This window comes from Dreissena polymorpha, chromosome 15, assembly GCF_020536995.1.
Source record: "Dreissena polymorpha isolate Duluth1 chromosome 15, UMN_Dpol_1.0, whole genome shotgun sequence".
Lineage (NCBI taxonomy): Eukaryota > Metazoa > Mollusca > Bivalvia > Myida > Dreissenidae > Dreissena > Dreissena polymorpha.
Window position 1 is genome coordinate 60,873,622 of NC_068369.1, and position 26,627 is coordinate 60,900,248.

General features: G+C 36.0%; 2 protein-coding genes across 2 annotated transcripts; one reads left to right on the forward strand and one right to left on the reverse strand.

Moving 5' to 3' along the window:
• The first annotated feature begins 328 nt into the window (after positions 1–328).
• LOC127859317 (uncharacterized) lies at positions 329–15,697 on the forward strand. Its single transcript, XM_052396587.1, has 11 exons — positions 329–335; positions 5,525–5,644; positions 7,459–7,591; positions 8,799–9,030; positions 9,605–9,814; positions 10,051–10,137; positions 10,611–10,670; positions 10,963–10,985; positions 12,451–12,538; positions 13,049–13,261; positions 14,605–15,697. Exons 3-11 carry the CDS (start codon positions 7,515–7,517, stop codon positions 14,683–14,685), a joined length of 1,071 nt encoding a protein of 356 aa, XP_052252547.1. The 5' UTR covers positions 329–335; positions 5,525–5,644; positions 7,459–7,514; the 3' UTR covers positions 14,686–15,697.
• On the reverse strand, positions 9,519–26,164 carry LOC127859318 (uncharacterized). The gene is made up of 8 exons (XM_052396588.1): positions 26,110–26,164; positions 25,173–25,318; positions 24,001–24,310; positions 23,225–23,524; positions 22,716–22,826; positions 19,009–19,161; positions 17,168–17,274; positions 9,519–9,826 (listed from the first exon to the last, which is right to left on the reverse strand). The coding sequence occupies exons 1-4, from the start codon at positions 26,147–26,149 to the stop codon at positions 23,313–23,315; spliced, it is 708 nt and encodes a 235-aa protein (XP_052252548.1). The 5' UTR covers positions 26,150–26,164; the 3' UTR covers positions 9,519–9,826; positions 17,168–17,274; positions 19,009–19,161; positions 22,716–22,826; positions 23,225–23,312.
• Positions 26,165–26,627: the final 463 nt, after the last annotated feature.

Below are 26,627 nucleotides of genomic sequence, written 5' to 3' on the forward strand. Positions count from 1 at the left end.
CAAAGCTTACATACTATAAAACAGCTGTTGTTGACCAGAGACTACGTTGCAGTTTAAGAGAACCGCGTTGCGTGACATTTAATCGTTTGAAAGTGCTCGTTTAGAATTTGTAATTTGATTTCGCGACGTTACCTATTTAAAAACTGACGTTGTTAAACTTGTTTGGAAAATCCAGGTTCGGATTGTATTTGAATTCGGGCGTTTGTTTGTTGTCGTGTTGTATTTTGAGTTTTTAAACTTCCCCAGGGTTCGTGGAACGATGTCCTTTGTTATCCTCATACCGACAATAAATAAATTTTGATTTGATTTGATTCGGGTAGTCCAAATAATTAGACGTAAGCTACCCCGCTTACGTCTAAACGGCTACCGTCGTTTTCCTATAGCAAATTGAGTTCAACTTAAACTTCAGTTTTTCTCGTTAAATCTTTGCTAATGCATAAAATTATCATTAATTAGACATAAATGTGAGCGATTACCTCTTAAATGTATAAAAATTGTGCTTTAAACCACGTATGTACATTTTAAAAAATAAACATACACAACACACGAAGTGTGTTTGTCGTTTATAGAATTACATTGAATTATCTTGAACGAAATTATTTTTTGAATAGGTTACACATAACCAATTGTTGTTGTACAACAAACCACATCACTTTTTAGCTTTCTGTACTCTTTAATTAAATGGCACCTATATGTGTGTGTTAAAACTACCAGTTGTATCACGGAGTGTATATTGTTAGGAGATGAATCGAGTATTTGACCCTTACTGTAGTAAATTCAATCTTATGCAAAAACTATTCATCTGATTTTATTGGTTTATACGTTATCTTGTTGCTTATTAATTCCTCTTTCAAAAAATATGCGTTTTAGTATATTCCCGTTGTTATTAATGGATTTATAGCGAGATAAACACAAGAAATACACATTTTATGTTTTACCACCGCGCGTTTTACCGTATTGTGGCTATCGATCTTGTACAATTAGCGTACAGCGAAGCGCCGAGGTTATACATTTTGATGTACCCACTCACGTCTTTTGTTGAATTATAGTTTCATTTCTCGGCCGATTTTGACAAATTATATATCATTAGAAAGCTTACGTTACGTAGTAAACAGATATATAAATATATATTAAGTTTTTCTTCTGATTTCGACAGCCGGCGAGTTATAACTTTAACTTTTGCAAATATCATACCGTTTTGGAGTTTTAGAATCCAGATTTACGGTTGACATGTTCGTACTTAATACCAATGTGTAGCGTTCTTCTGATTTCGACAGCCCGGCGAGTTATAACTTTAACTTTTGCAAATATCATACCGTTTTGGAGTTTTAGAATCTAGATTTACGGTTGACATGTTCGTACTTAATACCAATTTGTAGGTTCTTCTGATTTCGACAGCCCGGCGAGTTATAACTTTAACTTTTGCAAATATCATACCGTTTTGGTGTTTTAGAATCTAGATTTACGGTTGACATGTTCGTACTTAATACCAATTTGTAGCGTTTATATTTGGAGTTCAGTTTTAAAAATTACATCTTGCTTAGGAGAATAGAATTCTGTATACGATAGAAAAAAAAATGTTTAAAAACGAAAGTAATTAATTAATGAAGGCGGAAGAAAGTAGCGCGCGTTCCTAACGCACTGAACTGATGCTACGGTCTTGGCGATTATGCTTTTGATTAGAAACCGGCCATTGAATTTCCTTTGCCATGATTATTATATTTTTTTATGGAATATATTGTAGTATTATGTTCACGAAACATATCAATAAAGCTTATTATAAATAAATTAACGATTTCAGCTCTTGTTTATAACACAGAAAGGGTGTTAAATTTATGATAAGCGTATATAGCGGACCCTCTCGATTTTATTCGGCTTTGCATGCATACTTGAAATAAAATGGGTGTCAAAAACATTCATCGTTTGCTGTTAATTATCAACGAGGGAATTATGTATAATTATATGAAATGTTATTTACCTTAAGTTATCAATTTATTAAAGATTCTTGAAAATCACGGTCGGTGTTACGCGGGTCATTTCGTATTTTGACATCAGGGCATCATGTCCAACTATTCAAAATCAGATTTTTTTTCACTGGGACGATGACGACTTATATTTAGACAGGTAGACAGATAGTTTATTCAGACTTATACAACAGTACATCGTCTTCAACTCAAATATATAAATTATTTTTAGACGAATTGTTAGTTGATTACACATATAGCAGTGATGATTCTGAGAATGTTGCCATGTTTCTTATCCGTGTAATCTAGAGTCCGTGGTTTGAGCATTTTTATCGCGGTGTTCAATAAAAGATATCTCAATAATCTTGTTTATTGATAGATCTGTGGTTTTATTGCCCCTGTGTTCAGCACAAACCAATTGTCTCGTTATGATCAGATACTGTGCCGACCAATACTAAATAACACTATGGTGTCATACGCCACAGCAGGGACCTATACTTGTGATCATGGAGTCTAAGTGCAAGACTTAAACAAGTATGTTGTTTCGCTTGCGGTTGTTAAAGCCAAAACGGGGCTTCCCAGCTGGCACAGCTGCTGATATTCAGATCTGAATACTTAAACTTATTTAGACCTTATTCTTAACCGTTGCGCGTTTTACGATATCGGATTTTAGGCGGGAATACAACTCAGTGAAACTATTCAATTTCTTATACAACATTAAGCATATTAACAGTTATTGAAATTAAAGCGGGTATATACGATTTTGTCAAATATTTATGAATTTATATTAAATGTGTAAAAAACTTATTATATATGTATTTCAATATAAATTAAAATAAAAGTTAAAAAGAACATGTTTCGAAAAATGCGAAATAAGCCAGATATTTAATTCTGAAATTGAAAACGGCTGTACAGCCGAATTCGCCAGCATGTATACCATACATGTAAGATGTTAATCTAAACTTAGTGTAACGGTTTATTTGAATTCCTGCAACGATATCTATTCATACGACACACGAACACTAACTCCGATCCTAATACAAAGACGAATTATTCGGTTATTGTAGGAAAATATTTACGTCACAATCGGCTCGGGGCGCTAATTTGTCTTTGCTGCATTTTATGAAATTCGGCTTTAATGTATAATTTATCTTGCCAATTTTATGTTATTGTAACATATTTTATCAATATATTATAATTAAACACATATAAAAAAATCGTATATACCCGCTTTAACAATATCAGCGACATATTTTTAAAGACTAAACACCTTTTCAAGTATCGAATTTAACATGTCAATAAAATATATTAATACCAAAAAAGGTTTCATTTAATATTGTTCACATTTAATCTTTAAATGAAAGTGTCGCTTTAACTATTTTCAGTGTCTTATTAAGCCGCGAATCGTTTGCTAAAAACAGTTAACAAAAAGGGCTACACGTTCTAATTCTTAATGAAATACAAAAATAAGTATAACATAATTAATAACGTCCATAAACACTCACAGCAAGATCAAAGTTTTAATGGAAAACTAATGACATTCCACGTAAATTATTATTTTCGTCTAAATCGAATACTATATATAGAGAAACAATGTATTTATAACCGACCAATGAGGTAACATTATGCAACTTTCAATTTACATAGTGCTATATGGCAACAATATGGAATTTGAACAGTGGAAGTGTTTTAAGGTCTGGACTATCATTACTTGTAAGTTTGTATAAACATTTTTCTAATGCAATTAGTAAAATAATGTTTATATTTTATGTTTAATAATTTATTGCATGATTATTCTGTGCTGTTATATGAATTTGATGCCGTTAAAGCTTCCGACATGAATTCATGTCGGAACGATGCTATTGCAAAATAACGTTAAACGATATGAGGTCGATGTAAATCGACCTCATATTTATAGGAGTATGATTCGGGAAGCCTTTTGATTTGTTTATTCTGGAATCCGGAGAACTGCCCCCTTATTTTAAAGGTGGCGGAGAGGTGCCCCCCCCAGCAAATCGGTAGGGGCGGAGAACTGCCCCCCCCCCTGTCAGAATTTAGTAGGCGGATATCTGCCCCCCCCCCCCCCATCAAATCTGTAGGGGCGGAGAACTGCCCCCCCCCCGGTGTCATATTAGTTATTAGTTACGTAGTGAAAACAATACTTACGGGTAATTTTACGTTATCGGCGTACACATTTTATCCGGTAACAAATTAATTTAAGTACAAGTATATTGCCATTTATCGAACTGAATAACACAAATTGTCTAGAGGCATGTGATAATACTGTTTAAGGCCCTTGGTACGCATCTTCACCACTCACTATACATGAATGCCATGTAAAAGTCGTGTTTTAATAAGAGCGCGAAACATAGTCGAGATCCACACAGGAAACGCGTGCATGTTAATACTGGCCATGTGTCGCAACTATATATAGACGTGCAACTCAGTACTTATGGAGGAAAAGTTACATCGGAATTAATTTACATTATAAAGATAGTATTGACCCATGGAAAAAAAAACGTAACTAAACGTATAAAAAAGTAAATTAATAGGCAAAGCAAAGGCAATAATTTAGCTGACTTGAAGAAAAAAGTAAAGTGAAGTCGAATTAATAATCAATTTATTTATGTTGTTTAGTTAATTCATGTGAAATACAAAATAACATACATAAATACACACATTACATGCATACATACATTCACAGTTACAATCATACATACATACATTCAGACATACATTAAAAAATATATACATGCTTACATAAACGTTCAAAACATACATTCATACATACATACAATCTGCAACAGTTAGCATTTTGAGCAGATCATGTCGACATGCCAAACAAACAAAATCGGTAACAGTTGCTTTAATTAGCAGCTAATTAGGCAGGCAGAGAACTTGTTACCGTTAACGATAAGCACCGCGATCTTTTAATTGGTAGACCGGACCGACCTTAATAATAAAGCGGCATACGGGTTTATTATATTGAACCGTCCAAATCCGTAATTGGCGAAAACAAACAAATAAATTATTGTTTTCAGCTTGCATACGGATGGATTAAATTGCATGCTAATTGTTTGTTTTGATTACGGGGAAAATATCAAATAATTCAGCCGCGAAAACTTTTTATTAGCAAAAAGTGATTTGTTTTTCTTTGTTAACATAGACGAAAATCACGTGATTATCAAGATGGCGACGTCCATGCCGAGGCAGGTATTTTTTTGCCGTTTTATAACTTTAATACTTGTACAACTTTATATTACTTTTGAAATTTCACTCAATTTCCAGACATAATAGCAAGAAAGTTACTGGCGTTATTGTCATTATAATACTCGTTTTATATATAGCCGCGAAATTTCTTTAATTAGGGGGCACTTCTCCGGGTCATCAATTCTGACAGGGGGGCAGTTCTCCGCCCCTTATTAATCAGCAGGGGGCAGTTCTCCGCCCTATAAAAAAAGAGTGAGGGGGCAGTTCTCCGCCCAGTGAAAAATCTTTGGGGGGGGGGGGGGGCAGTTCTCCGGGGGGCACTTCTCCTAGAGCCGTTTATTCTGTTTCAGGTGAAGAACATGTCTGGTGCAGCAGCGATGTTCGTGTTCTTATTGCCGGGGATTCCAATGTCCATCGTTTGAAGTCTGCATGTCCTCCAAATGCAAGGATTGACTTTCTGCCCGTATCTGGTGAATAATTTTTAACTGTTTATAGTTGAGTGTGAGACCCAACATGTTTCTGTGGCATGCTGCTTTATATTACCCCTTTTACTGTCTTAAATAGTCTATATAAATTGCCGCCATAATCTTTTGATGATTTTTGCGTTGGCATAATTATTTTAGCTACTGTCTTATACTGCAGTGGGGACGATTGAACTTTACCGGTACGCAACACTTAACATCAAACAGCGTACTCTAACCCTTAACACCTAACACATAACAACTTACGCAACACCTTATTATCCTTTTATCCTATATATTTCTTTAGTATCGGGGGCTACTGCCCCCAAACCCCCGCTTTGTCGATGGTTGTAAACAACTGCGTACCGGTAAAGTTCAATCTAGCCCTGCAGTGTTTGTTGCTGCCTTTGGAAAAAAGGTTGCTAATTTTAATATTTATTTGAAGCTTTGTGTACCAAATAATTGTTTTTATGCCCCCGGTAGGGTGGCATAAAGCAGTTGAACTGTCAGTCTGTCCGTCCGTCCGAACACTTTAATGGTCATAACTTTTTCAATATTTAACATAGCACCGTTATATTTGGCATGCATGTGCATCTCATTGAGCTGCACATTTTGAGTGGTGAAAGGTGAAGGTCAAGGTCATCCTTCAAGGTCAAAGGTCTAATATATGGCATATGTCCATCCGTCCGAAAACTAACATTGGTCATAACTTTTTCACTATTGACGATAGCAATTTGATATTTGGCATGTATGTGTATCTCCTGAGGCTGAACATTTTGAGTGGTGAAAGGTGAAGGTCAAATGTCTAATATATGGCGTCTGTCCGTCCATCCGAAAACTTTAACATTGGCCATAACTTGTTCACTATTGATGATAGCAACTTGATATTTGGCATGCATGGGTATCTCCTGGAGCTGAACATTTTGAGTGATGAAAGGTGAAGGTCAAGGTCATTCTTCAAGGTCAAATGTCAAATATTCCGTCCGTCCGAAAACTTAAACATTGGCCATAACTTTTTAAATATTGAAGATAGCAACTTGATTTTTTTATGCATGTGTATCTCTTGGAGCTGAATATTTTGAGTGGTAAAAGGTGAAAATCAAGGTCATTCTTCAAGGTCAAATGTCAAATATTCCGTCCGTCTGAAAATTTTAACATTGGCCATAACTTTTTAAATATTGAAGATAGCAACTTGATATTTGGCATGCATGTATATCTCATGGAGCTGCACATTTTGAGTGATGAAAGGTCAAGGTCATCCTTCAAGGTCAAAGGTCAAAATTTGCAATATTGAAGATAGCAACTAGATATTTGGCATGCATGTGTATCTCATGGAGCTGCACATTTTTGAGTGGTGAAAGGTCAAGGTCATCCTTCAAGGTCAAAGTTTGAATACATGTACATGGCTTCAAAGCGGTGCAATAGGGGGCATTGTGTTTCCAACAAACGCATCTCTTGTTTTTAAAGAAATGCTTAAAACTCCACTGAATATTGCTTCAATACCCAAAAAGATATTTTACCCTAACAGTTTCATGGTATTTACATGTACACGTCATGTATATTATTACACTGATAAAACATGTATTATGGAATCAAGCAAAATACCCTTTCTGCTGTAACCAAAATGGGGAAAAAGATTGCAAATCCAGAAATTTGACGCAACATAGAACAAGTGAGATAAATATTAACAAAGATAAGCTTGCTTGTCTCGAACATAGCAATGATGACTATTTTTCATAATATTCAATAACAAATGACAACTCAAGAAAAATTATTGCAAATGAAAACCAATTCCAAATGGAAGATCTTATTTTACTATGCAGGTGCAAAGTATGTGTCTGACCGGAAGGGCTTTAGAAAGCTGCTGCATCAAGAGCTGATGTCAGGTTGTTACGACATATTGTACCTGCATCTTGGCTCTAACGATGTTTGCTGCAAGGATAGCAATTTCTACCGGTATGTTGAACAGTAATTTTTCAGTTTTAGTTTTTATTTAACCTTTTTACCTTAGCTTTATTGCAGGGAACGCACTATGCTTATTGAGACACTCGAGTCTGTTCCTGGGAAGAACCAGAACTTGGTGTTTATGGAGAAGATAATGAGAACCTCCTAACTCCCTATCACTAGGCGGACACCACATCCACTACACCATTATGCTTTTACATTGGCCTGTGTTATTGAATGTCCACACCAACCCCCTAACTAGAAACCCTGGATCCGCCACTGAACAGCTTAGCAGCATGAATAAAAATGAGCTTGATCAACTTAGTATCACTTTCTTATTAGATTTTTTTGGATTGGCATTTTAATGAAATAAAATAAGTTAGTTTCTCAAATATTTTTGTAGTTGTTTGTAACTTTTTATGCCCCCGGTAGGGTTGCACATAGAAGTTGAACTGTCCGTCAGTCAGTATGTGTGTCAGTCTGTCCGTCCGTCGGGAAAAAAAACTTCAACGTTGGCCATAACTTTTGCATTATTAAAGATAGAAACTTGATATTTGGCATGCGTGTGTACCTCATGGAGCTGAACATTTTTAATTGGTGAAAGGTCATCCTTCAAGGTCAAATGTCAAATATATGGCGTCTGTCCGTCTGAAAACTTTAACATTGGCCATAACTTTTTCAATATTGAAGATAGCAACTTGATATTTGGTGTGCACGTGTATCTCATGAAGCTGCACATTTTGAGTGGTGGAGGTTCAAGGTCATCCTTCAAGGTCAAAGGTAAAAAAATAAATACAAAGCGGCGCAATATGGGGCATTGTGTTTCTGACGAACACATCTCTATTTAATAATTGTTTGTGATGGGAAGATAATACAATGAGCAACTAATACCATTACCTTATTATCCCTTGCCATAGGAGGATGGATATTGTTTTGGGGTTGTCTGTCCGTCTGTCTTTCCATCTGTCCGTCCAGCACTTTTGTGTCCAGAGCCATATCTTGGAAGTGCTTTGGCGGATTTCATTGAAACTTGGTATGAGTATATATATGGATAAGAGGATGCTGCAGGCCAAATGGCATCGTACACCATCTGTTAATAGCAGAGTTATGGCCCTTTGTTTCTTAAAAAATGCTTCTTTAGTGTCAAATATAACACTTTTTTGTCCAGAAGCATATTGGCAGGGTATATCAATTCAATGAATTTGCTTGTTATTTTTAGTTGTGTGACTGAGATCCTTGATGTTGTATTCAGTGTGTGCACTGAAATACACGTGGTGCTTTGCGTGATTCTTCCACGTGATTTTGATGTGAGAATGTTTCCCCGATGGCCACTCTCAGGGGCACAGTTGAGGAACTACTGCCAGTGGATAAGGAGCGCAAACAGCATGCTGTGGGAACTGAGTCACCATGTGCCTTCTGTGAGATACATGGACTATGCAGCAACTAAACAGGTATAGGGAAAGATCTAGAGTGAAATAGGAAGTTTCTCAGCAACTGTTGCATGGAATTTCATCATCATGAAACTTAAAATAAATATATGCATCATTATACTGCGGTGGACCAATCCCAAATTCTGTTCAGACATCCTTCTTTGCTCAAGAGATATGCCTCCTTAATTGGTGAAAATTGACTCATTGAGCAGTTTTGTTGCAATTACTGGTTTCTTAATAACTTTTACATGAAATATCATGAATTTTAAAATAGATGTATTACTTTGTGGTGGTACACTTGCACGTTTTGTTGGTTTCAGCTCTAGAAGTAAAGCCCCATAATTAAAGATATCTGCCTGTGCTGTAATATGGAAGTTAATGAAATGTATTATCATTTTTTTAGAAGTTCTTGTATAAGTTTTGTCAGGATGATCATTTTGGTCAGTTCAGAGTTGTACACTCTAATTGATTGAAACTAAAATATTTTTTCATTCGTTGAGGGAAACCAGTTCATTTAATTTGCTGCTTTAATATCTTAGTTATGTTTAAAACAAATTAGTACGGTAACTATCAATAATCAAAATTTAATTTTAAGAAGTCCCTGTACTTGTCCCATGATGGACTACATCTGAGTGCTGAAGGGGCTAGGAGATGTTTAGCATCCATACATGACGACCTGCCAAACCAGCTGTGTGTGGAGGCTGCTGTTCAAGATCCTACAGAATGGCCAGCTCTCTCAGCCACGGAAGTACCGGTTCAGGAGCATGACAGCACCATAGCACTCTTTTCGGATATTGTGCAGACTGTGAGTTTAGTGCTACAACAAAGTGGACTGCATTTATGAGCCATAAGCAAATGTGATTTATGCACAAAACTGCAATTCTGCGTCAGGCTAAAACCTTAACATTGACTCTAAAATCAAAGCGCTTCCACCTACAAATATTCATAACAATTTGATTTTGCTGTAATGTTTATATTTTTGATTAAAATAAGCCGTTTAAAAAAAGTATAATACCTGTATTATGGTTAAATAAATTGTAGGGAGCTCAACCAGAGATTCAAGACAAGGTGGATGCAAGTGAAGTACCAGTTCCCAGGGACATTAAGCCTCAGACACATAAAATAACGGTAACTTTTCTATGCATTTAATCGTACAGATATTTCATCATTCTTAATGAACATTTATAAAGTGATTGCAATCCAGTATTGATTGCTCATATGGCTTGTTACAGCCTATAAATTAATGTTATGTCTAGAGCCGTAAAGCTGGGCACCCTGTCATGTCTCTTTTTTAGCCTCGCCTTTTTGCCCCTGATCAGCACCATAATGCCCTTCATTATTGGTAGCTGTAAGGCAATAGTTGGACTGCAGGTCCTATACTTTTAAAGCAATGCCTTTAATCATCAAAGAGCATTGTTTGTCATTAAGTGGTAAACATGAAAAGTTCAACAGATGTCTTTGTGTGAAAGCCAGACCATAGAGTTGATGTCATAACCATTCAGTTATATCAGAACATAACATTCTGTAATTGTATAAAAAGTAAACTAGTTAGTTTATATAATTTTGTTTTCCATATTTTCACACACACAATTCATTCTCAGGTTGTCACAGCCAGAGCTAAGAGGTCTGCAACCAGAAATGTCAAAAGATATGGAAAGAAGGTAAAAAATACTGTTAATTTCAGATAACCCTCACTGTTTCATTGTGGAAATGTCCTACTAATTCTTAAAACAAGTTTTTTTTTGTTGAAAAAAAAACCACAACCAAACCTATTTTGAAAGTAAAATATAAGTAAAAGACCATATTAGTGTTATTATTTTGAGGACATCTTTCCTTTCTGTTGTCTTCTGCATATTATTATATAATTGTTGTTATTTTTCAAAATAGTCAACTTTGGTGGATGAGGTTTTGCACTTATGCCATGCCTGTACATGCATGTGTAAATTGTTTCAGTTGGCAAAGAAATGCCACACAAGGTATATAAAGCTTGATTGGTGCATTTGTTATTGTTGAAATTTTTGTTTGCATGTACATGCATGTGTTAATTGTTTCAGTTAACAAAGAAATGCCACAATGTTTAATGTGCTTCATCCTATAACTTTGAAACTTTATATGTAGCTGCACCTTGATGAGTTATACATGCCACACCCTTTTTTGTGTCACTAGGTCAAAGGTCAAGATCACTGTGAACTCTTAAAAAAAAGAAACTGCACCTGCAGCCGAGCGTTGGCACCTGCTATGCGGTGCTCTTGTTTTTATTCATCATCATGTTACTGGTAGTGAAATATGTGTGAAATAAATAGCCATAAAATACCGATAGGGAAAGCACAGTAAATAAATGCAGATTTATACATGTTATCAAGGAATAGGAAGCTTGTTTGGTGCATTTTGTTTTGTTGTTTTTGCTTTCGTTGAAAAAAATCTATTTGTTAACATTTACATGTATTATATCCTTGAAGTCATTAATTTCTGGCACATCTTTTTATGCCGCCGAAGGAGGGCATATAGTCTGTCTGTCACACTTTACGTTTAGGTTTCGAAAAATGCTCATAACTTCTATGTCGCTTCAGATAGCAACTTCATATTTGGCATGCATGTGTATATTGACAAAGCCTTTCCATGCGCACACAAATTTTGACCCCTGTGACCTTGACCTTGAACTTAGGGTCTGCGTTTAGGTTTCGAAATCTGTGTTTAAGTTTCGAAAAAAGCTCATAACTTCTATCAAGCGTTTATAGGGGGCATAAGTCATCCTATGGTGACAGCTGTTGTTTACCTATATATACATAAATGTAATGCATTCTTAAGTAGTTTCATAAAAATCACCTTTCTTAATGGAATTACATACAACATAAACATATGCCAACATAAGGCACTCATTGTTGCTTTATTTTTAGACACCCCAACAATATTTATTAGCGAGGCTGTTTTCGGAGAAAACCCGAGGTATTGTCATAGCCTGCTCGTCGTCCACCGGCGTCGTGCTAAAACCTTATCATTGGCTCTAAAATCAAAGTGCTTCCACCTTCAACTTTGAAACTTCATATGTATATGCACCTTGATGAGTTCTACACACCACACCCATTTTGGGTCACTAGGTCAAAGATCAAGATCACTCTGACAAGCTTTTGCAGCCGAGCATGGCACCCGTTATGCGGTGCTCTTGTTTTATATTAAAACTTGCTGCATGAATGCTATTACTGCAGTAACTCTCTTGTTAGTTTCATGTCAAATAGGTTTAATCGTTTTGTTAGTTTTATATTGACGGTCATTGGAATTAGTGGTCGTCCAATATTGTCCGGGACAACAAAAATATAGTTCAGACATAGTTTCCCTTTTTTACTGGATGGCAATTTTTAGCCTGAATGAATATTAATTTTACATGATTATGCATTCACAGACACTGCATTAATGATCCTGTTTTTTCGTCATGCATTAAAGGTCATGCTGCAGTGGATTTGTTTACCTTGACATTACTGAAGATGTGGCTGTTTTCCTGCCTGCATACAAGTTGAATGGCTTATGCTTGGTACTAATTTTATGACGATATGCTCCATACTTTTTAACACTTTCCATCTTGACAATTTACATAAATATTTCTTTCATAGGTATTTTCATTACTTTGATTTTAATATAAATCAGCAGAATGTGTGTTTGATTCATCTGTGTCCTATTTGTATGTATCATAATATAGTAATTGGTTCAAGCATGAAAGACAATGATTGCCCTGTTTATATGACAATGTATTTGTAGCATGCCAATTGATCTGATAGCATGGCACAATGCTATAAACAAATTTTATGTTTTCATTAAAAAGAATGAATTTAATGAAAGGGATGTATTCACATTATTTCAAATCATCTTCAAAGGTATACGCTTTTCAAATTATATAACCGGTAGTAATTTGTAAATATATATAATGAAAAAAAAATCCAAAAAAATCTGATAATGGTGGAACCTGTAGGGGACATACATTGCTTGGCAATAGTCTTGTTTGTCTAGTAAGTATTGTATTAAAGGAAGGGTTATTCTATTATAGGAAGATGAAATCAACGTGCCATCCAACATCCATTGCCACCGAGACACTGAAGAGACGCCCCAACAAGATGACAACGCCGCAAATGAAGATAAAGTCAATGTGCCATCCCACTTCTTTTTCCAACGAGACACTGACGAGACGCCCCAACAAGATGTAGACACTTCACAGCTTCTTCTTATTCTTTCAAATGACGTTGAACTTAACCCTGGACCGGTGAGATATTCCTGCCTTATAATAAACAATATTAGTGGGCAAGTTCCTTAATCAGAGGAATTTTAACCTTGTTAATGTTCTATAAATAAATATATATATATATATATATATATATATATATATATATATATCAGGCTTTTTCCGCTCCATTTTGGGAAAACGCCACACTGGAATTTTGGGAATTTCGCGTCGTGAAAAAGCCCATTTTGGGAAAAAAATTATTCGCAAAATTGGCTCAATTGGGAAAAATTATTGCATATAAATAGTGTTTCTTATATTTCAAAGAAGCCATTAACTGGTAAATAACGACTATTTGGATAACTTATTTTTAAAATTTTACAAAATATTATGAACATGTGTGATAAGTGCAGGTTTTTTAATCTTAATTTGGTGAAAAGGCTTGGCCTTTTATGAGGTGAAAAAAATGGTGCGAAGCGCCGGATTTTGAGGAAAATAAGGAAAGTCTTAAATAATCATTAACATATTTTACAGTTTTTAAAACAAATTCAAGGCAACAGATAATTTAATTATGCAATACTTTCTATTTTCTACACCAGATCAGGTCAACTTATATATTTTAAGGGTAAAAAAAAAAAAAAAAAAAAAAAAATTTTTTTTTTTTTTTTTCAATTGGGAATTTTTTTTTTCAATTGGGAAAAAAACAACCAGATTTGCATTGGGAATGGGGCCGAATTTCGGACCCGTGGCATAGGGCGGAAAAAGCCTGTATATATATATATATATATATATATATATATATATATATATATATATATATATATATATATATATATATATATATATATATATATATATATATATATATATATATATATATATATTATATGTGTGGTTAGGGTAATTTGAGGAAGGTGCTAGTTTGAAATTATTATCTTATATATTGACCATTTTCTATTTGTATGCCCCAAGATCAAATGATCGGAATATATTGTTTTTGGCCTGTCTGGTTGGTTATAAGAGAAATATAAGTACTTTACTAAATTCGAAGGTTTGTAGGCACTTAAACTTATTTAAATCATATACTCACATGTGGGAAGATTTAATTCATACAAATATTGATAACAATGATGATGAAGAACAGCAGTTATTTGATGACAATATTGATGATGAAATGCCTGTTTCGGTTACATTAAGTACTGCTGCATACAATAACTTCAATGAGGAATCTGGACTTTGGAATTTTAAGTGTAGAAGTAAACATTCTCCCAGACTTAAAGACAATAATGAGTTAAGGAAAAATATCATAAAACGTGATCAGTGGAATGATTCTAACCTTGTTCGATGTTCAGATGGCTGCCTAAAAGGACCTGTATTATTTCCAGATATTCCAGACAATACCGGTCCCTGTGGAAGCGGTTGGCTCAAGCGAGAAGATGACGATAATTACAGTGAAAATGGACTGACCATACACGAAAGACAAAGGACATTAAATATTTACACAAATTTTGCACCTGTAAAATGTGACATTCATATACGTGAATGCTATAATTCAATTAGTAAGCCATGCAGAATTCTTTGGGATGAAGGGGACTTAGATTGTTTACATGTATTAAGTAGGGATACAGCAGCAGGAGATGAAATAGGGTGGGAATTTGTATCTATGGTTATGAATTCTAGTTGCACTTTTTCCTCTTACTGCCAGTTTAAAAATGAGATGTATAAAACTCGCCACAATAAGGCTAGGTTTATGAATCAAACAGTTTTTTTTAATTTTTGGTTCAGTTGGGCTTCAAACATGAAAATAGATTATTCTAAAGTTGAAACTTCTGCTCGAGGAACATCAACATTATTTCTTTGGTTCTGTGCAGACCATGGACATTGCTATGGTTTCCACATGACTGGGGCAGAAGGAAGAAAAGATCTATTATTAGCCTCGGTGACCTTGACCCAGTGACCTCAAACCTCATCAAAAGGTAGAGGTCCATGCAAGGTACCTACATGCTAAATATGAAAGAGATCGGTAAAGTATTGAAGGCGCTATGAGAAACGGTAGCAAAAGTGTGACAGAAGGAAGTCTATTATTAGCCTCGGTGACCTTGACCCCAGTGACCTCAAGCCTCATCAAAAGGTAGAGGTCCATGCAAGGTACCTACATGCCAAATATGAAAGCGATTGGTTAAGTATTGAAGGCGCTATGAGAAACGGTAGCAAAAGTGTGACAGAAGTAAGGAAGTAAGTAAGTAAGGAAAGACAAACTGGCAACTATATGCTCCACCGAAAAAGGGGCCATAATTCTGTCGCAATGCTTATTACAGTTGTCTGATCTTGTTTATAGATTGGGATCATGTTGGTAAAGAAGTACGCAAAATTTGAAAGCAATATGTCAAAGGACATAGAAAATATTTGAGGTTGTACGCAATTTTTAACATAGATTTATCAATAATATTCATATTCTAAGTGAAAAAAGGGCCATAATTCTTACAAAAATGCTTGATTCAGTTGTCTGCTCTTGTTTATAGATTGGTGTCATGTTGGTAAAGAAGTATGCAAAATATAAAAGCAATATGTCAAAGGACATAGGAAATATGTGAGGTGGTACGCAAACTTTAACATTCCAACGCTCACGGTAACGCCGACGCCGGGGTGAGTAGGATAGCTCCACTTTATATATATATATATATATATATATATAGTCAAGCTAAAAAAAGTTATCCCCACGAAACTTTTTGTGGGCGCAGGAAATCGTAGTAGTATTAACATATCCAGCTATGGGCATGCTCACTGACCATAATGAATAATGGAACAGTAGTTTTGTGTAGAAAATATTCATTAAGATTGTGAATGTTGTGGGCAAGATTTCGATCCCCATAAGCACTAAGACCATAATGTAATAATATTTTTTTGGCCCTTCACTAATCTTTTTAAACGATTTCATCAATGTTCCTTATACATGTACATTTATTTTTCATAAAAATCGGACATGTGGAATGTTGAATATTTGCCATTGCATAGAGAAAAACCATTGACATGCCCCCTTAAATTGATTGCAGAAAAAGTTGTAAACCAAAAACAAATAATAACAAAGAGCAGTGAAAAAAATTGGCCATTATTAATTTAATTTCAAAGAACAATGAAAATTTAAGGCAACAAGAGCTGTCAGAGGACAGCGCGCTCGACTATTCGAGTGCTTGACAGTATAACGTAAGCCATCATGGAGAGGGGGTATAATGTGGGTGTGTGGTCATTTTATAGATGATATTTAAAAAAAAAAAAAAAATAAAAATTGTTGTCTTTTTTTTTTTAGGGGGGCGGGGGGGGGGGGGAGGAGTTCTGGGGTGGGGCATGGGGGATGGTTTGGGTGGAGCCCATTGTGGTATGTCAGGTAAGTGTTGTTTTGTCAAAGTATGAATCAAATGTGATCATAAATCCCCTCCGATGAAACCGGTAGGGGACAATAATGAGCGGATACAAATTTAAAGGATAGAACTGAATGTTCAAACCTTTTATCTTGTTTGAACCTGAATGGTTTTGCAAATCGCATTAATTAATAGTGGTGAGCATTGGTGTTTTGTTTCTTGGTACAATGAAACGGGATATGTGATTTACTAAGAAGAATCAAAATCATAATGTGGCAAATGAATATTTATCTTCAAGTGTGAGTGATGCCAAATCCAAACTCTGCATATTGAAACAATATGGTCACCATTTGAGTGAGATTTAAAAGAAATATTTCTTAGTGGCCTAGGACCTTTGACCTGAAAGTATAAATTCAGCATATAACCTGATTGTAGCGAGTTGTTGAATGAGCTTTCTTGCATATATACTGGTATGTGAAAATTGAGTATTAAGTGTGACTTTGACCATGAGACGAGTTATTCCAAACCTAAGCTTTCCATTTTGGCTCGTTATGCATTTATACTTCACATTGCACCCTCTTTCAATTACCTTGAAGACTCTCGTCACACCTTGGGGAGGTTGCTGCTGGGAGATAATTTTTAGGTCCAGGAAGCGCTCGGAAGCAGTCAATATAGCAGTAAGCATCTTCCAGCACCCTGTTATGGAGAGAAGAGTATTGGGGTTTATGGTGAGAACTGTGAGTGTCATTCTTTTGTACAGTTGTAGTGGCAGCCATTGTGTGAATACTCATGTAATCACTCTCACTTAAGTATCAATAGCTAATTATATATATATATATATCATTCGGAAACCATTTTACTGCTTCAGGTCACTGTGACCTTGACCTTTGACCTAGAGACCTGGAAATCAAAAGGGGTCTTCTACCAGTCATGATCAATGTACCTATGAAGTTTCATGATCCTAGGCTTAAACTTTCTTGAGTTATCATCCGCAAACCATTTTACCGTTTCGAGTCACTGTGACCTTGACCTTTGACCTAGTGAACTGATAATTGAAGGGGTCATTTGCCAGTCATGATTAATGTACCTATGCGTTCTTGAGTTATCATCCGGAAACCATTTGATGGACGGTCTGACCGACATGTGCAAAACAATTAACCCCCTCTTCTTCGAAGGAGGGCATAATAAATTAATTTTGTTCAATCTATCTATTTATCCATTAAAAAGTTCACACTTTCAAAACAAATATAATACAAACTTGGTCATCAACAATAATAAAATACCCCTGCTGTCCCTGTGAATGTTAATGAGCGAGGATCAAGGAATCAAGACCATTACTCTTGGATGTGAAATCAATGCAAATAAAAATTGTGTTTTGAAAATCTTCTTTTCATGCTGATCACATATTTACAAGTTTGAATGGATAGACAAATCCACAACAGACCAACCAACATACAGACTCCAATATACCAGGAATAACCCCACATACCGCATTGACACAGAATATTTTGCATGCTGTCTTCACAAGATAAGAAAAACATATTTACATGTTTGGCGATTTTAAGAGTTATTATGCAATTGTGACCTTGACCTCAGAGATATCGACAATTCTTTGGCATGACACACCGTTCAATGATGGTAAACAAATGTGCATTTTTTTTTGTTTAATCTCACAATGAATGACATAGTTATGGCCCAGATAAACTCACAACCAAACTTAGATAGATATTCAGTCACTATTTATTCCAAAAATTTGTGTTGAAAGCCTGTCGACAGGTGTCGCAAGCCAGTGTTATAGGACCTAAAGTCAAAATCAATGTGACCTAATTTTTCGGCCCGGCATGGCCCACGTTTGAAGTTGGCCTAGAGATCATCTAGATTAAACTTCTGACCAAGTTTGGAGAAGATCGGATGAAAACTACTTGAATTAGAGAGCAGATACCATACTGAATGCTAAAAAACGCACAAAGTGACCCTGTGACCTAGTTTTTAGTCCGGCATTGCCCATGTTAAAACTTGGCCTAGAGATCATCTAGATAAAATTCTAACCAAGTTTGGTGAAGATTGGATGAAAACTACTTAAATTACAGAGCGGACAGCATGATGAATGTTTTAAACGCACTAAGTGACCCCGTGACCTAGTTTTTGACCCGGCATGACCTATATTCAAACTTGACCTAGACATCATCTACATACAACTTATGACCAAGTTTGGTGAAGATCCAATAAACACCTTGAATTAGAGAGGGGACACTTAATACAGAGCCATCGACAGACAGACAAGGTCACTCCTATATACCCCACTATACTATGTTTCTGGGGATATAATAGCAAATAATCAAGAAATATAAAACAAGATAATCTTGATAATAATAATTAATACTCAAGCAACAAACATATGAACCAGGTATCGTATTGTGGAGCACTAACCAGTTTTTACTGCGGAAGACGACAAGCTTCATTCTGTGTGTGATGGGCGGTTGGGAACCATACCCTTCAATATGAAAACTTGCCAGCTTCTAAGTGTTCCACACAGAGGTCAGCACCTTCACTGTCTCCAGCTCAATCTCTAGGTACACCTACCTATATATGCAAAAATCAATTGAGTGAAACCACTAGTTTGATTATCCATTAGATGCATTCTTGATCAAACATTAGAGCAGTAGTACCCGTGTGATTTACAATATGGGTATTTTTACTGGATGCTGTAAAAATAACAGTTTGCTTTTGTTCACGTCAATGACCATGATAACACATTAATGGCTATAAAAGAAATAATGAAATTAGCTGAACAAACGCGAGTTATCAACAACCTATGGCATAACTAGCAAAACCATCAGTACAGTTTACAAAAAAAAATGCTTCTTTTGAAAAATGGGTTGTTTGTACAGTAACTGTAACACTATTTACTTACTTACAGTTTCGTTTCACATTCATATGCATTTTCTAAATTTTGGCATTTAAATTACATAAAAAATATGAGTGAAAATAGTTTCATGCATCGTCAGTTTTAAACAAGAGTGCCAAACTGTCACAAGATATGCCCTTTCGAAGGTTTTGGACACCATGCTCAATGCTTGAAATGCACTAAGTGACCTCGAGACCTAGTTATTGACCCGGCATGACCCATATTTAAACTTGACCTAGATATCATTTAGTATAACATCTGACTAAATTTGGTGAAGATCATATGAAAACTACTTCAATAAGAGAGCGGACACCATGCTAAATACTTGAAATGCAATATGTGACCTTGTGACCTCGTTTTTGACCCTGCATGACCCATATTCCAACTTGACCTACATATCATCTAGACACAACTTCTGACCAAATTTGGTGAAGATCGGGTGAAATCTACTTCAATTAGAAAGCAGACACCATGCTAAATCCTTGAAATGCACTAAGTGACCTCGTGACCTAGTTTTTGACCCGGCATGACCCATATTTTAACTTGACATAGATATTGTCTAGACACAACTTCTGACCAAGTTTGGTGAAGATCGGATGAAAACTATTTAAATTAGAGAGCGGACACTGCTGTGGACGCCGTCCGCCAAGGGTGAAACTATAATACGTCCCGTTTTTAAAAACGGGCGTATAAAAAAAGGAGAGCATAAGATTTGGCTGTGTGAGAGGGTGTTTTGCTGCGTAAATGCGCGACTCTCACGCTGAATGCCCGATACTTGACAGGCGCATGAATGTTGATGCAAACTACTTCAATTAGAGAGCAGACACCATGCTAAATCCTTGAAATGCACTAAGTGACCCCGTGACCTAGTTTTTGACCCGGCATGACCCAAATTCGAACTTGACCTAGATATTGTCTAGACACAACTTCTGACCAAGTTTGGTAAAGATCGAATGAAAATTATTTGAATTAGAAAGCGGACACGAAAAGTGTGACAGACTGACAGACAGTGCGAAAACTATATACCCCCTTTTCTTCGAAAGGGGGCATAAAAATAACTTATCCATAGACATCGGATGTATTTTGTAATGGGAATGCTTTGGAGATTACCATAACATTCTGTGCACACGTAAAACCTTTATGAAGAATCCTCAACATTAAAGATTTATTAATATTTTTGAAAATTAAGCAAACATTCATTTTTTTCCATGAAAGCATTACAATTATGGCTTTTTATAAGTATAATATGATGTATGAAATAGTTTTTTTCTTTTTAATTTTAAGTTAATGTTGAACCATTCAATCACTTTAAAAACATTGCAAGTTATTGCATTTCCACAAAGCAAATGAATCTTAGCAGGTAAATTCAATGAATTTATCATTGGTACCCCCAGCTGATAATTTTAAAAATCTGTATAGAAGTTCACCAGATGATGTTTTATGCAAAATATGTATGTTCGCACTGCAGTTTTTGAGAAGAATATTTTTAAGTGTTCATTATATATATATTATAGAAGGAAAACAAATTTGATCCGAGGGTGGGGCAAATATGATCCAATGATACTTGAACAATCTTGGTGAAGGTCCACAAGATGAACTTTCATGCCAAATATCTTTGCTCTAGGCCTTGTGATTTATGAGAAAATTTTTGTTTTTGAGGTTTTTTAATATACTAATAAGGAAATTACATTTCCCTCCCCAGTGGGGCAATTTTGACCCCAGGAACATAGTTTGAACAATCATGGTACAAGTCCCACCAATTAACCTTTGAACTCTTAAGTGTAATCTTGAGTTTGGAGATTTTGACGTAATTCATTCTTATGACACACCGTCGAGTGATGGTGAACAAATGTGCTTAATGATTTTAAAATCTTACAATGAATGACACAGTTATGGCCCGGACAAGCTCATTTATGGCCATTTTTTACTTTTGAACTAAAAGTGTGACCTTGACCTTCGAGATTTCGACATTATTCCTTCCCATGCAACACCGTCAAATTATGGTGACACATGATTTTAAATTGAATTTAATTCTGACAATGAATGACATAATAATGGCCCAGACAAGGTCATTTATGGCCATTTTTGACATTTGAACTCAAAGTGTGACCTTGACCTTTGAGATATTGACGTTTTCTTGAGCAGTGACCGGCCGTGTCATGATTGTGAACATTTATTGTAAGTTATTTGAAATTCCTCCAATCAATAACAGACTTACGCTCCAGACAAGCCTAACCCGGACTTTCATACTGACGGACTGATCCACATACACCAAACCGCCAACTGTGACAAATATGTCGAGCTCTCCATAAGTGGGCTCGACAAAAAATCGACTTGCCCACAGGTAAAGGTCCACCACACAATGTTTCATGCTAAATATCTCAGCCCAAGGCCTTGCAGTTTCAGAGTAGATTTTTTAAGTTTTTCCTTTTGGTTGCCAGGGCAACAAGGATTTCATGGAAAACAATTCTTGGAGCAACATTGAAGGAGCTTCATGCCAGGAATATTCCTGCCAGTTTCATCAAGCTTTGTCCAAAGGTTTAGTAGGAGATATTGTTTAAGTAAAAATGTTGACATATAGACACACATCGCAAAACAGACAAAGACCAGCAACAATAACTCAAGTTGAGCTATAAAGGGTACATCTCTGAAATGACTAAATCATCCTGATGACTCTTATGCAAGAACCACTGAAAAATGATAACAAATTTGATCTAATTTGAATTTCACTAAATTCATACACCAACATATGCAGACAGAAATTTGACATTTTCAATCAATTAAGGGGCCATAACAGTTTAATTTTACAATGGCTTCAAGGCCTTTCCCCAATTTGGAATGTCAAAATGAACTTTTGCATTATAGTTTATCTGTCTTCAAGGTAACAATCTGGTAAAAATATTATACATAAGACAAGTCGGTCAATTAACAGGCGAACAGCTTTGTTGTATACTTAAATAAACCCAATTTTAATGCCTATTAACTTCAAGTTTCATTCAATTCTATGCAATTGCTACTGAAAAACAACTCTGGTCTGAAAAGTAATGTAGGGTTATCTTTTCGAATCAATACTAGGCTTATTTATATTACATACCCTCAGGTTTGTATACTTGCCAGTTCAGGAGGCGTTATAGAGCGCTATCAGTTAAATGATTATTCCCCGAATATCTTTCAGGTGTGCCAGCTGGGGGCTCCTGGATCACCTTGATCGTTTTCACTACATGCTCACTCTCAGTGAAGTGGCGCTCCAGGTTTGCGTCCGTCAGGATGGCCGCACTCTCCTCTACCCTCCGAACAACCTCGCGACGGCTCTTATCCAGGCAGGTTGAGGTCAGGAAGCCTGTGAGAAGGAGATCGGCCGAAAAAAAAATAAAGCTAAACAAGCAAATTTGTTAAATTGATATCCCCCGCCAATATGCTTCTGGACACAAAAGTGTTATATTTGACACTCAAAAAAGCATTTTTTCAAGATACAAAGGGCCAAAACCCCGTAATTAACAGACTGTGTACAATGCCATTTGGCGTGCATCGTCCTCTTATCCATATATATACTCATACCAAGTTTCAATGAAATCGGCCAAAGCACTTTCAAGATATGGCTCTCGACACAAAAGTGCTGGACGGACGGAAAGATGGACGGAAGAACAGACAGAAAGACGCCAACGCCAAAACATTAATAAGTAGATGTCCAAGAAGAATGAATAATTTACATAAATCAAATCCTAAGTTTACGCTTACATTGTTCAATGTGCGGGCGTCCGCTAGACCATTCCCTCGCACCACTTCAGGAAGTTCTTGATTGCCGTTAGTGCATTCCGCACCGTCTTCAGCTGGTGAGTGGTGTTGAGGAACTGTCGTGGACCTCCATATGGCCCATCCACAACAGCATGTCACTCAACACCACTCCTTCCAAGTAGCCAGACAGGGCCAGGAACCGGTTGATCTTCATGTTGACCTCTTGTGTTTTCGACTCGTTTGCCAACCCACCTGGCCTGCTCCGCAGGAACATGTAGTCTACATATGAGTCAACGATTGAAACTGCAACAAGTATTATTGGATGATATTCTATGCTAGATGGTGAAATCGCATATAATTTAACTAACAACCAGTAATTCCAAAGTATTATAAATAAATAATATTTATCTTAAATTTTAATGTACTATATATTTCCTCACGGTTTTTAATATATATACATGTAACAATAATAATGACTATCAATTGAAATGTATATAATTAAAAAAAAATCTGGGAAAACAGGGCTTAATGCACCAAGTACTGGTTCTACCCCGAAAACGGACTTTTCCTCCTCCTCCTCATCCTCCACCTTCTCATCCTCCTATGCCGAGTCATCATGAGTGGCGAGTCTGCTGGTCACCTTTCCTGAAGTTTTCGCGTCCTGTAAATGACGTTTAAATGTAAAAGTTACAAATCGTTTGGTATGGTTTTGTATTAGACATTGATAGAAATATGAGAAATTAAATACAAAAACCACACGAACACAATTTAACACTTACTTTCCGGAAACGGCCCTCTTGTGTAAACAAAATTGAATGTCCCAGCCTCCATTTTGTGCTCCTGTTCTAGATGACGCAGCCGGTCAATCACCGACCGGTCGCACAGCCAGCAAGAGTAGTAATTCCTCGGCTTTGTCTTCTTCACTTTCCGACCGGTCTTAGCACGTGCCTCTGACATCAACGGCTTCATGGGGTCTGCCGTCAGCGCTTGCACCCAGCGAACGTGGTCTGTTACCCGGAGGTACACAGTCGTGTTGCCTTTTACCACGCAAATGGGGCATTGCCTTGGGATAGGCTTTGCGTTTGGTGTCTGAAATATTAGTTTGAAATGTGTACGAAGCAGGTGGCTATCAATATATATGATTCATTAAGAGATGATGAGATAACGGACCCAGTTAATTGATTGAAATAATGATTATGTGATTGAAGCTGTTATGCTAGGGTAAAATACCAAGGAATGTGTATAGATATTGTTAACTTTTTTTTAATGGTGTTAAAAATGAATATTTTATTGCAATATTTGCACATGCTTTGTTTTATTTTACAAAGTAATCACTATTAACCTTAAGTTTATTCTCATGAAAAAAACATACCATTAAATAGCAATACTGATTACTTTATCTATTTGAGTGACATTAAGAGTGACCATGTACATGTATATATCAATCTATACTGTCTAACCCCCCTTGCAGATATTATTGACAGGTAAATATAATATTATATACCGTCTTATAACGATTCAAGACTTGGCCAAAATAAGGCCCCATTCCCTCAACAAAAAAGTATTAATTTTTCCCCAGATAAAAATTCACCCGACACTCAAGCAAATTAATTGCCCTAGACCCAGAATTGTCAAGTTTAAAATGTTTAAAACTAAATAGAATTGTTATGTATTTAATTTGGCGGTGATTAAAAAAACATATTATATTGTTTCTCATGTTTGGTTTAAAGTCCAAATTTTTTTTTAATGATGCCCTATTTCCCCCGCCTCAGGGTACAGGTATCATTAGGCATTCTGAATCAACATTTTCATCAAAAACAATGATTCTTCATTCTTTACAGGCTGGGGGATTAAATTTTTAGAAACAACAATAACCTTTCAAATCGCATACCAAACGTTAAGACTTTTTAAATGAAAATGTGGATTCAGAATGCCTAATGATTCGGAATACCTTGACAAACTGTACCGTTACCCCAAACCCTGAGGTAGCTGTGGCGTAAAGGATATGGTGTCCGCCTAGCAACCAGGAGGTCACGGGTTCGATCCCCACTGTGAAAGCGTTCTTTAGATCTTCCCTATAGACACTAAGTACTGGTTCTAGGCACCGGAAACAAAATTTACAGCTTTTTCAAATAAGTCCTATGCAATCAAACTAAAATATACAGGTTTGAACTAAACCAGAGGGAGATCTCTGCATGATGCATGTTAGTCTTATTTATAAGACGCGCGAGATACTTTACCCATATAAAAAGTAGCTTAATATTTAAGAGCGTCAAAAATTTGGACTAGATGCATGTATGCAATATCCCAGTGTGACCCAAATTCGAAGGGTGTAAAGAATCGAATGTAATGGACCGAAATTCGACGATGTAACGGTTACATGAAGCAATATTTAGCAAATAATGAAAGAAATAATGAAATGTTTAATAGCAGAAAATAATAATTTTAAACTCGGCTGTATTACTTTGAAATGATTCAAAGACCATAATCATCCATTTAATCAATATAAATAGAACATCGTCGAATTTGGGGTGCGGTAGGATAATGTATGGTTTCCAGTATTTACTATGGGGAAGAACTATTGTTGGCAAAATATTTCACTTCAAGAATATGTTTGCGTATCAGATATCAAATATGTACAACACAAAACCAATACAATTGTGTTACTGTTATGAATAATACAATTTAAAAAAATGTTTTTTTTCTCCGTTTATTACTTTCACTGAATCGAAGGGTTAACAGAACCCAAGGCGAACATGATGTAGTGCGAACACAAGGCTACGGGTCGAAACCCATTAATAAAAATATATGCAATGACAACATAAGTATGGGGTCAATATACAAAAGATACCGTCTAATTATTTGGACACAAACCACAGTTTACCAACCACTCAAAATGGCGGCGACATCTACTTTCACTTTAACCATTTACTGCGCCCGCCACTGAGCATGCGCATACTTGGTTTTACATGCTATTTTTAGTTGGGCGACGGTGGACCATCGTCCATATGCAAGTGAGTACAACTTAGTTTCTGGTACGTCTGGGTCGGTAGCCGACAACCCGGAAGTTAGCAGCAGCGTTCCGCCCTAAAATTAATCACCCAGATGCGTGTTTATGAACAGCACTCTCCAATGCAGATATAGCGCCGGCTTGATAAATTATCAAAGGACTTATTCAAATGTTTTACAATTTCAAAATAAATGTATGATAATAATGGTCTGTTAACCCCTTGATTTAAATGGATGTGACATAAAACATATATAACACGTGTAAATATCTTCGTACAAAGAATGCGTTGATTTTACGTTATCTGTTATTCATTTTAAGACATGTATCGTCTTTTAGGCGAAATTTATAACGTTAAAAAACATGTTTAAATCAGGAAGGTGATCGAAAGAGTACTCC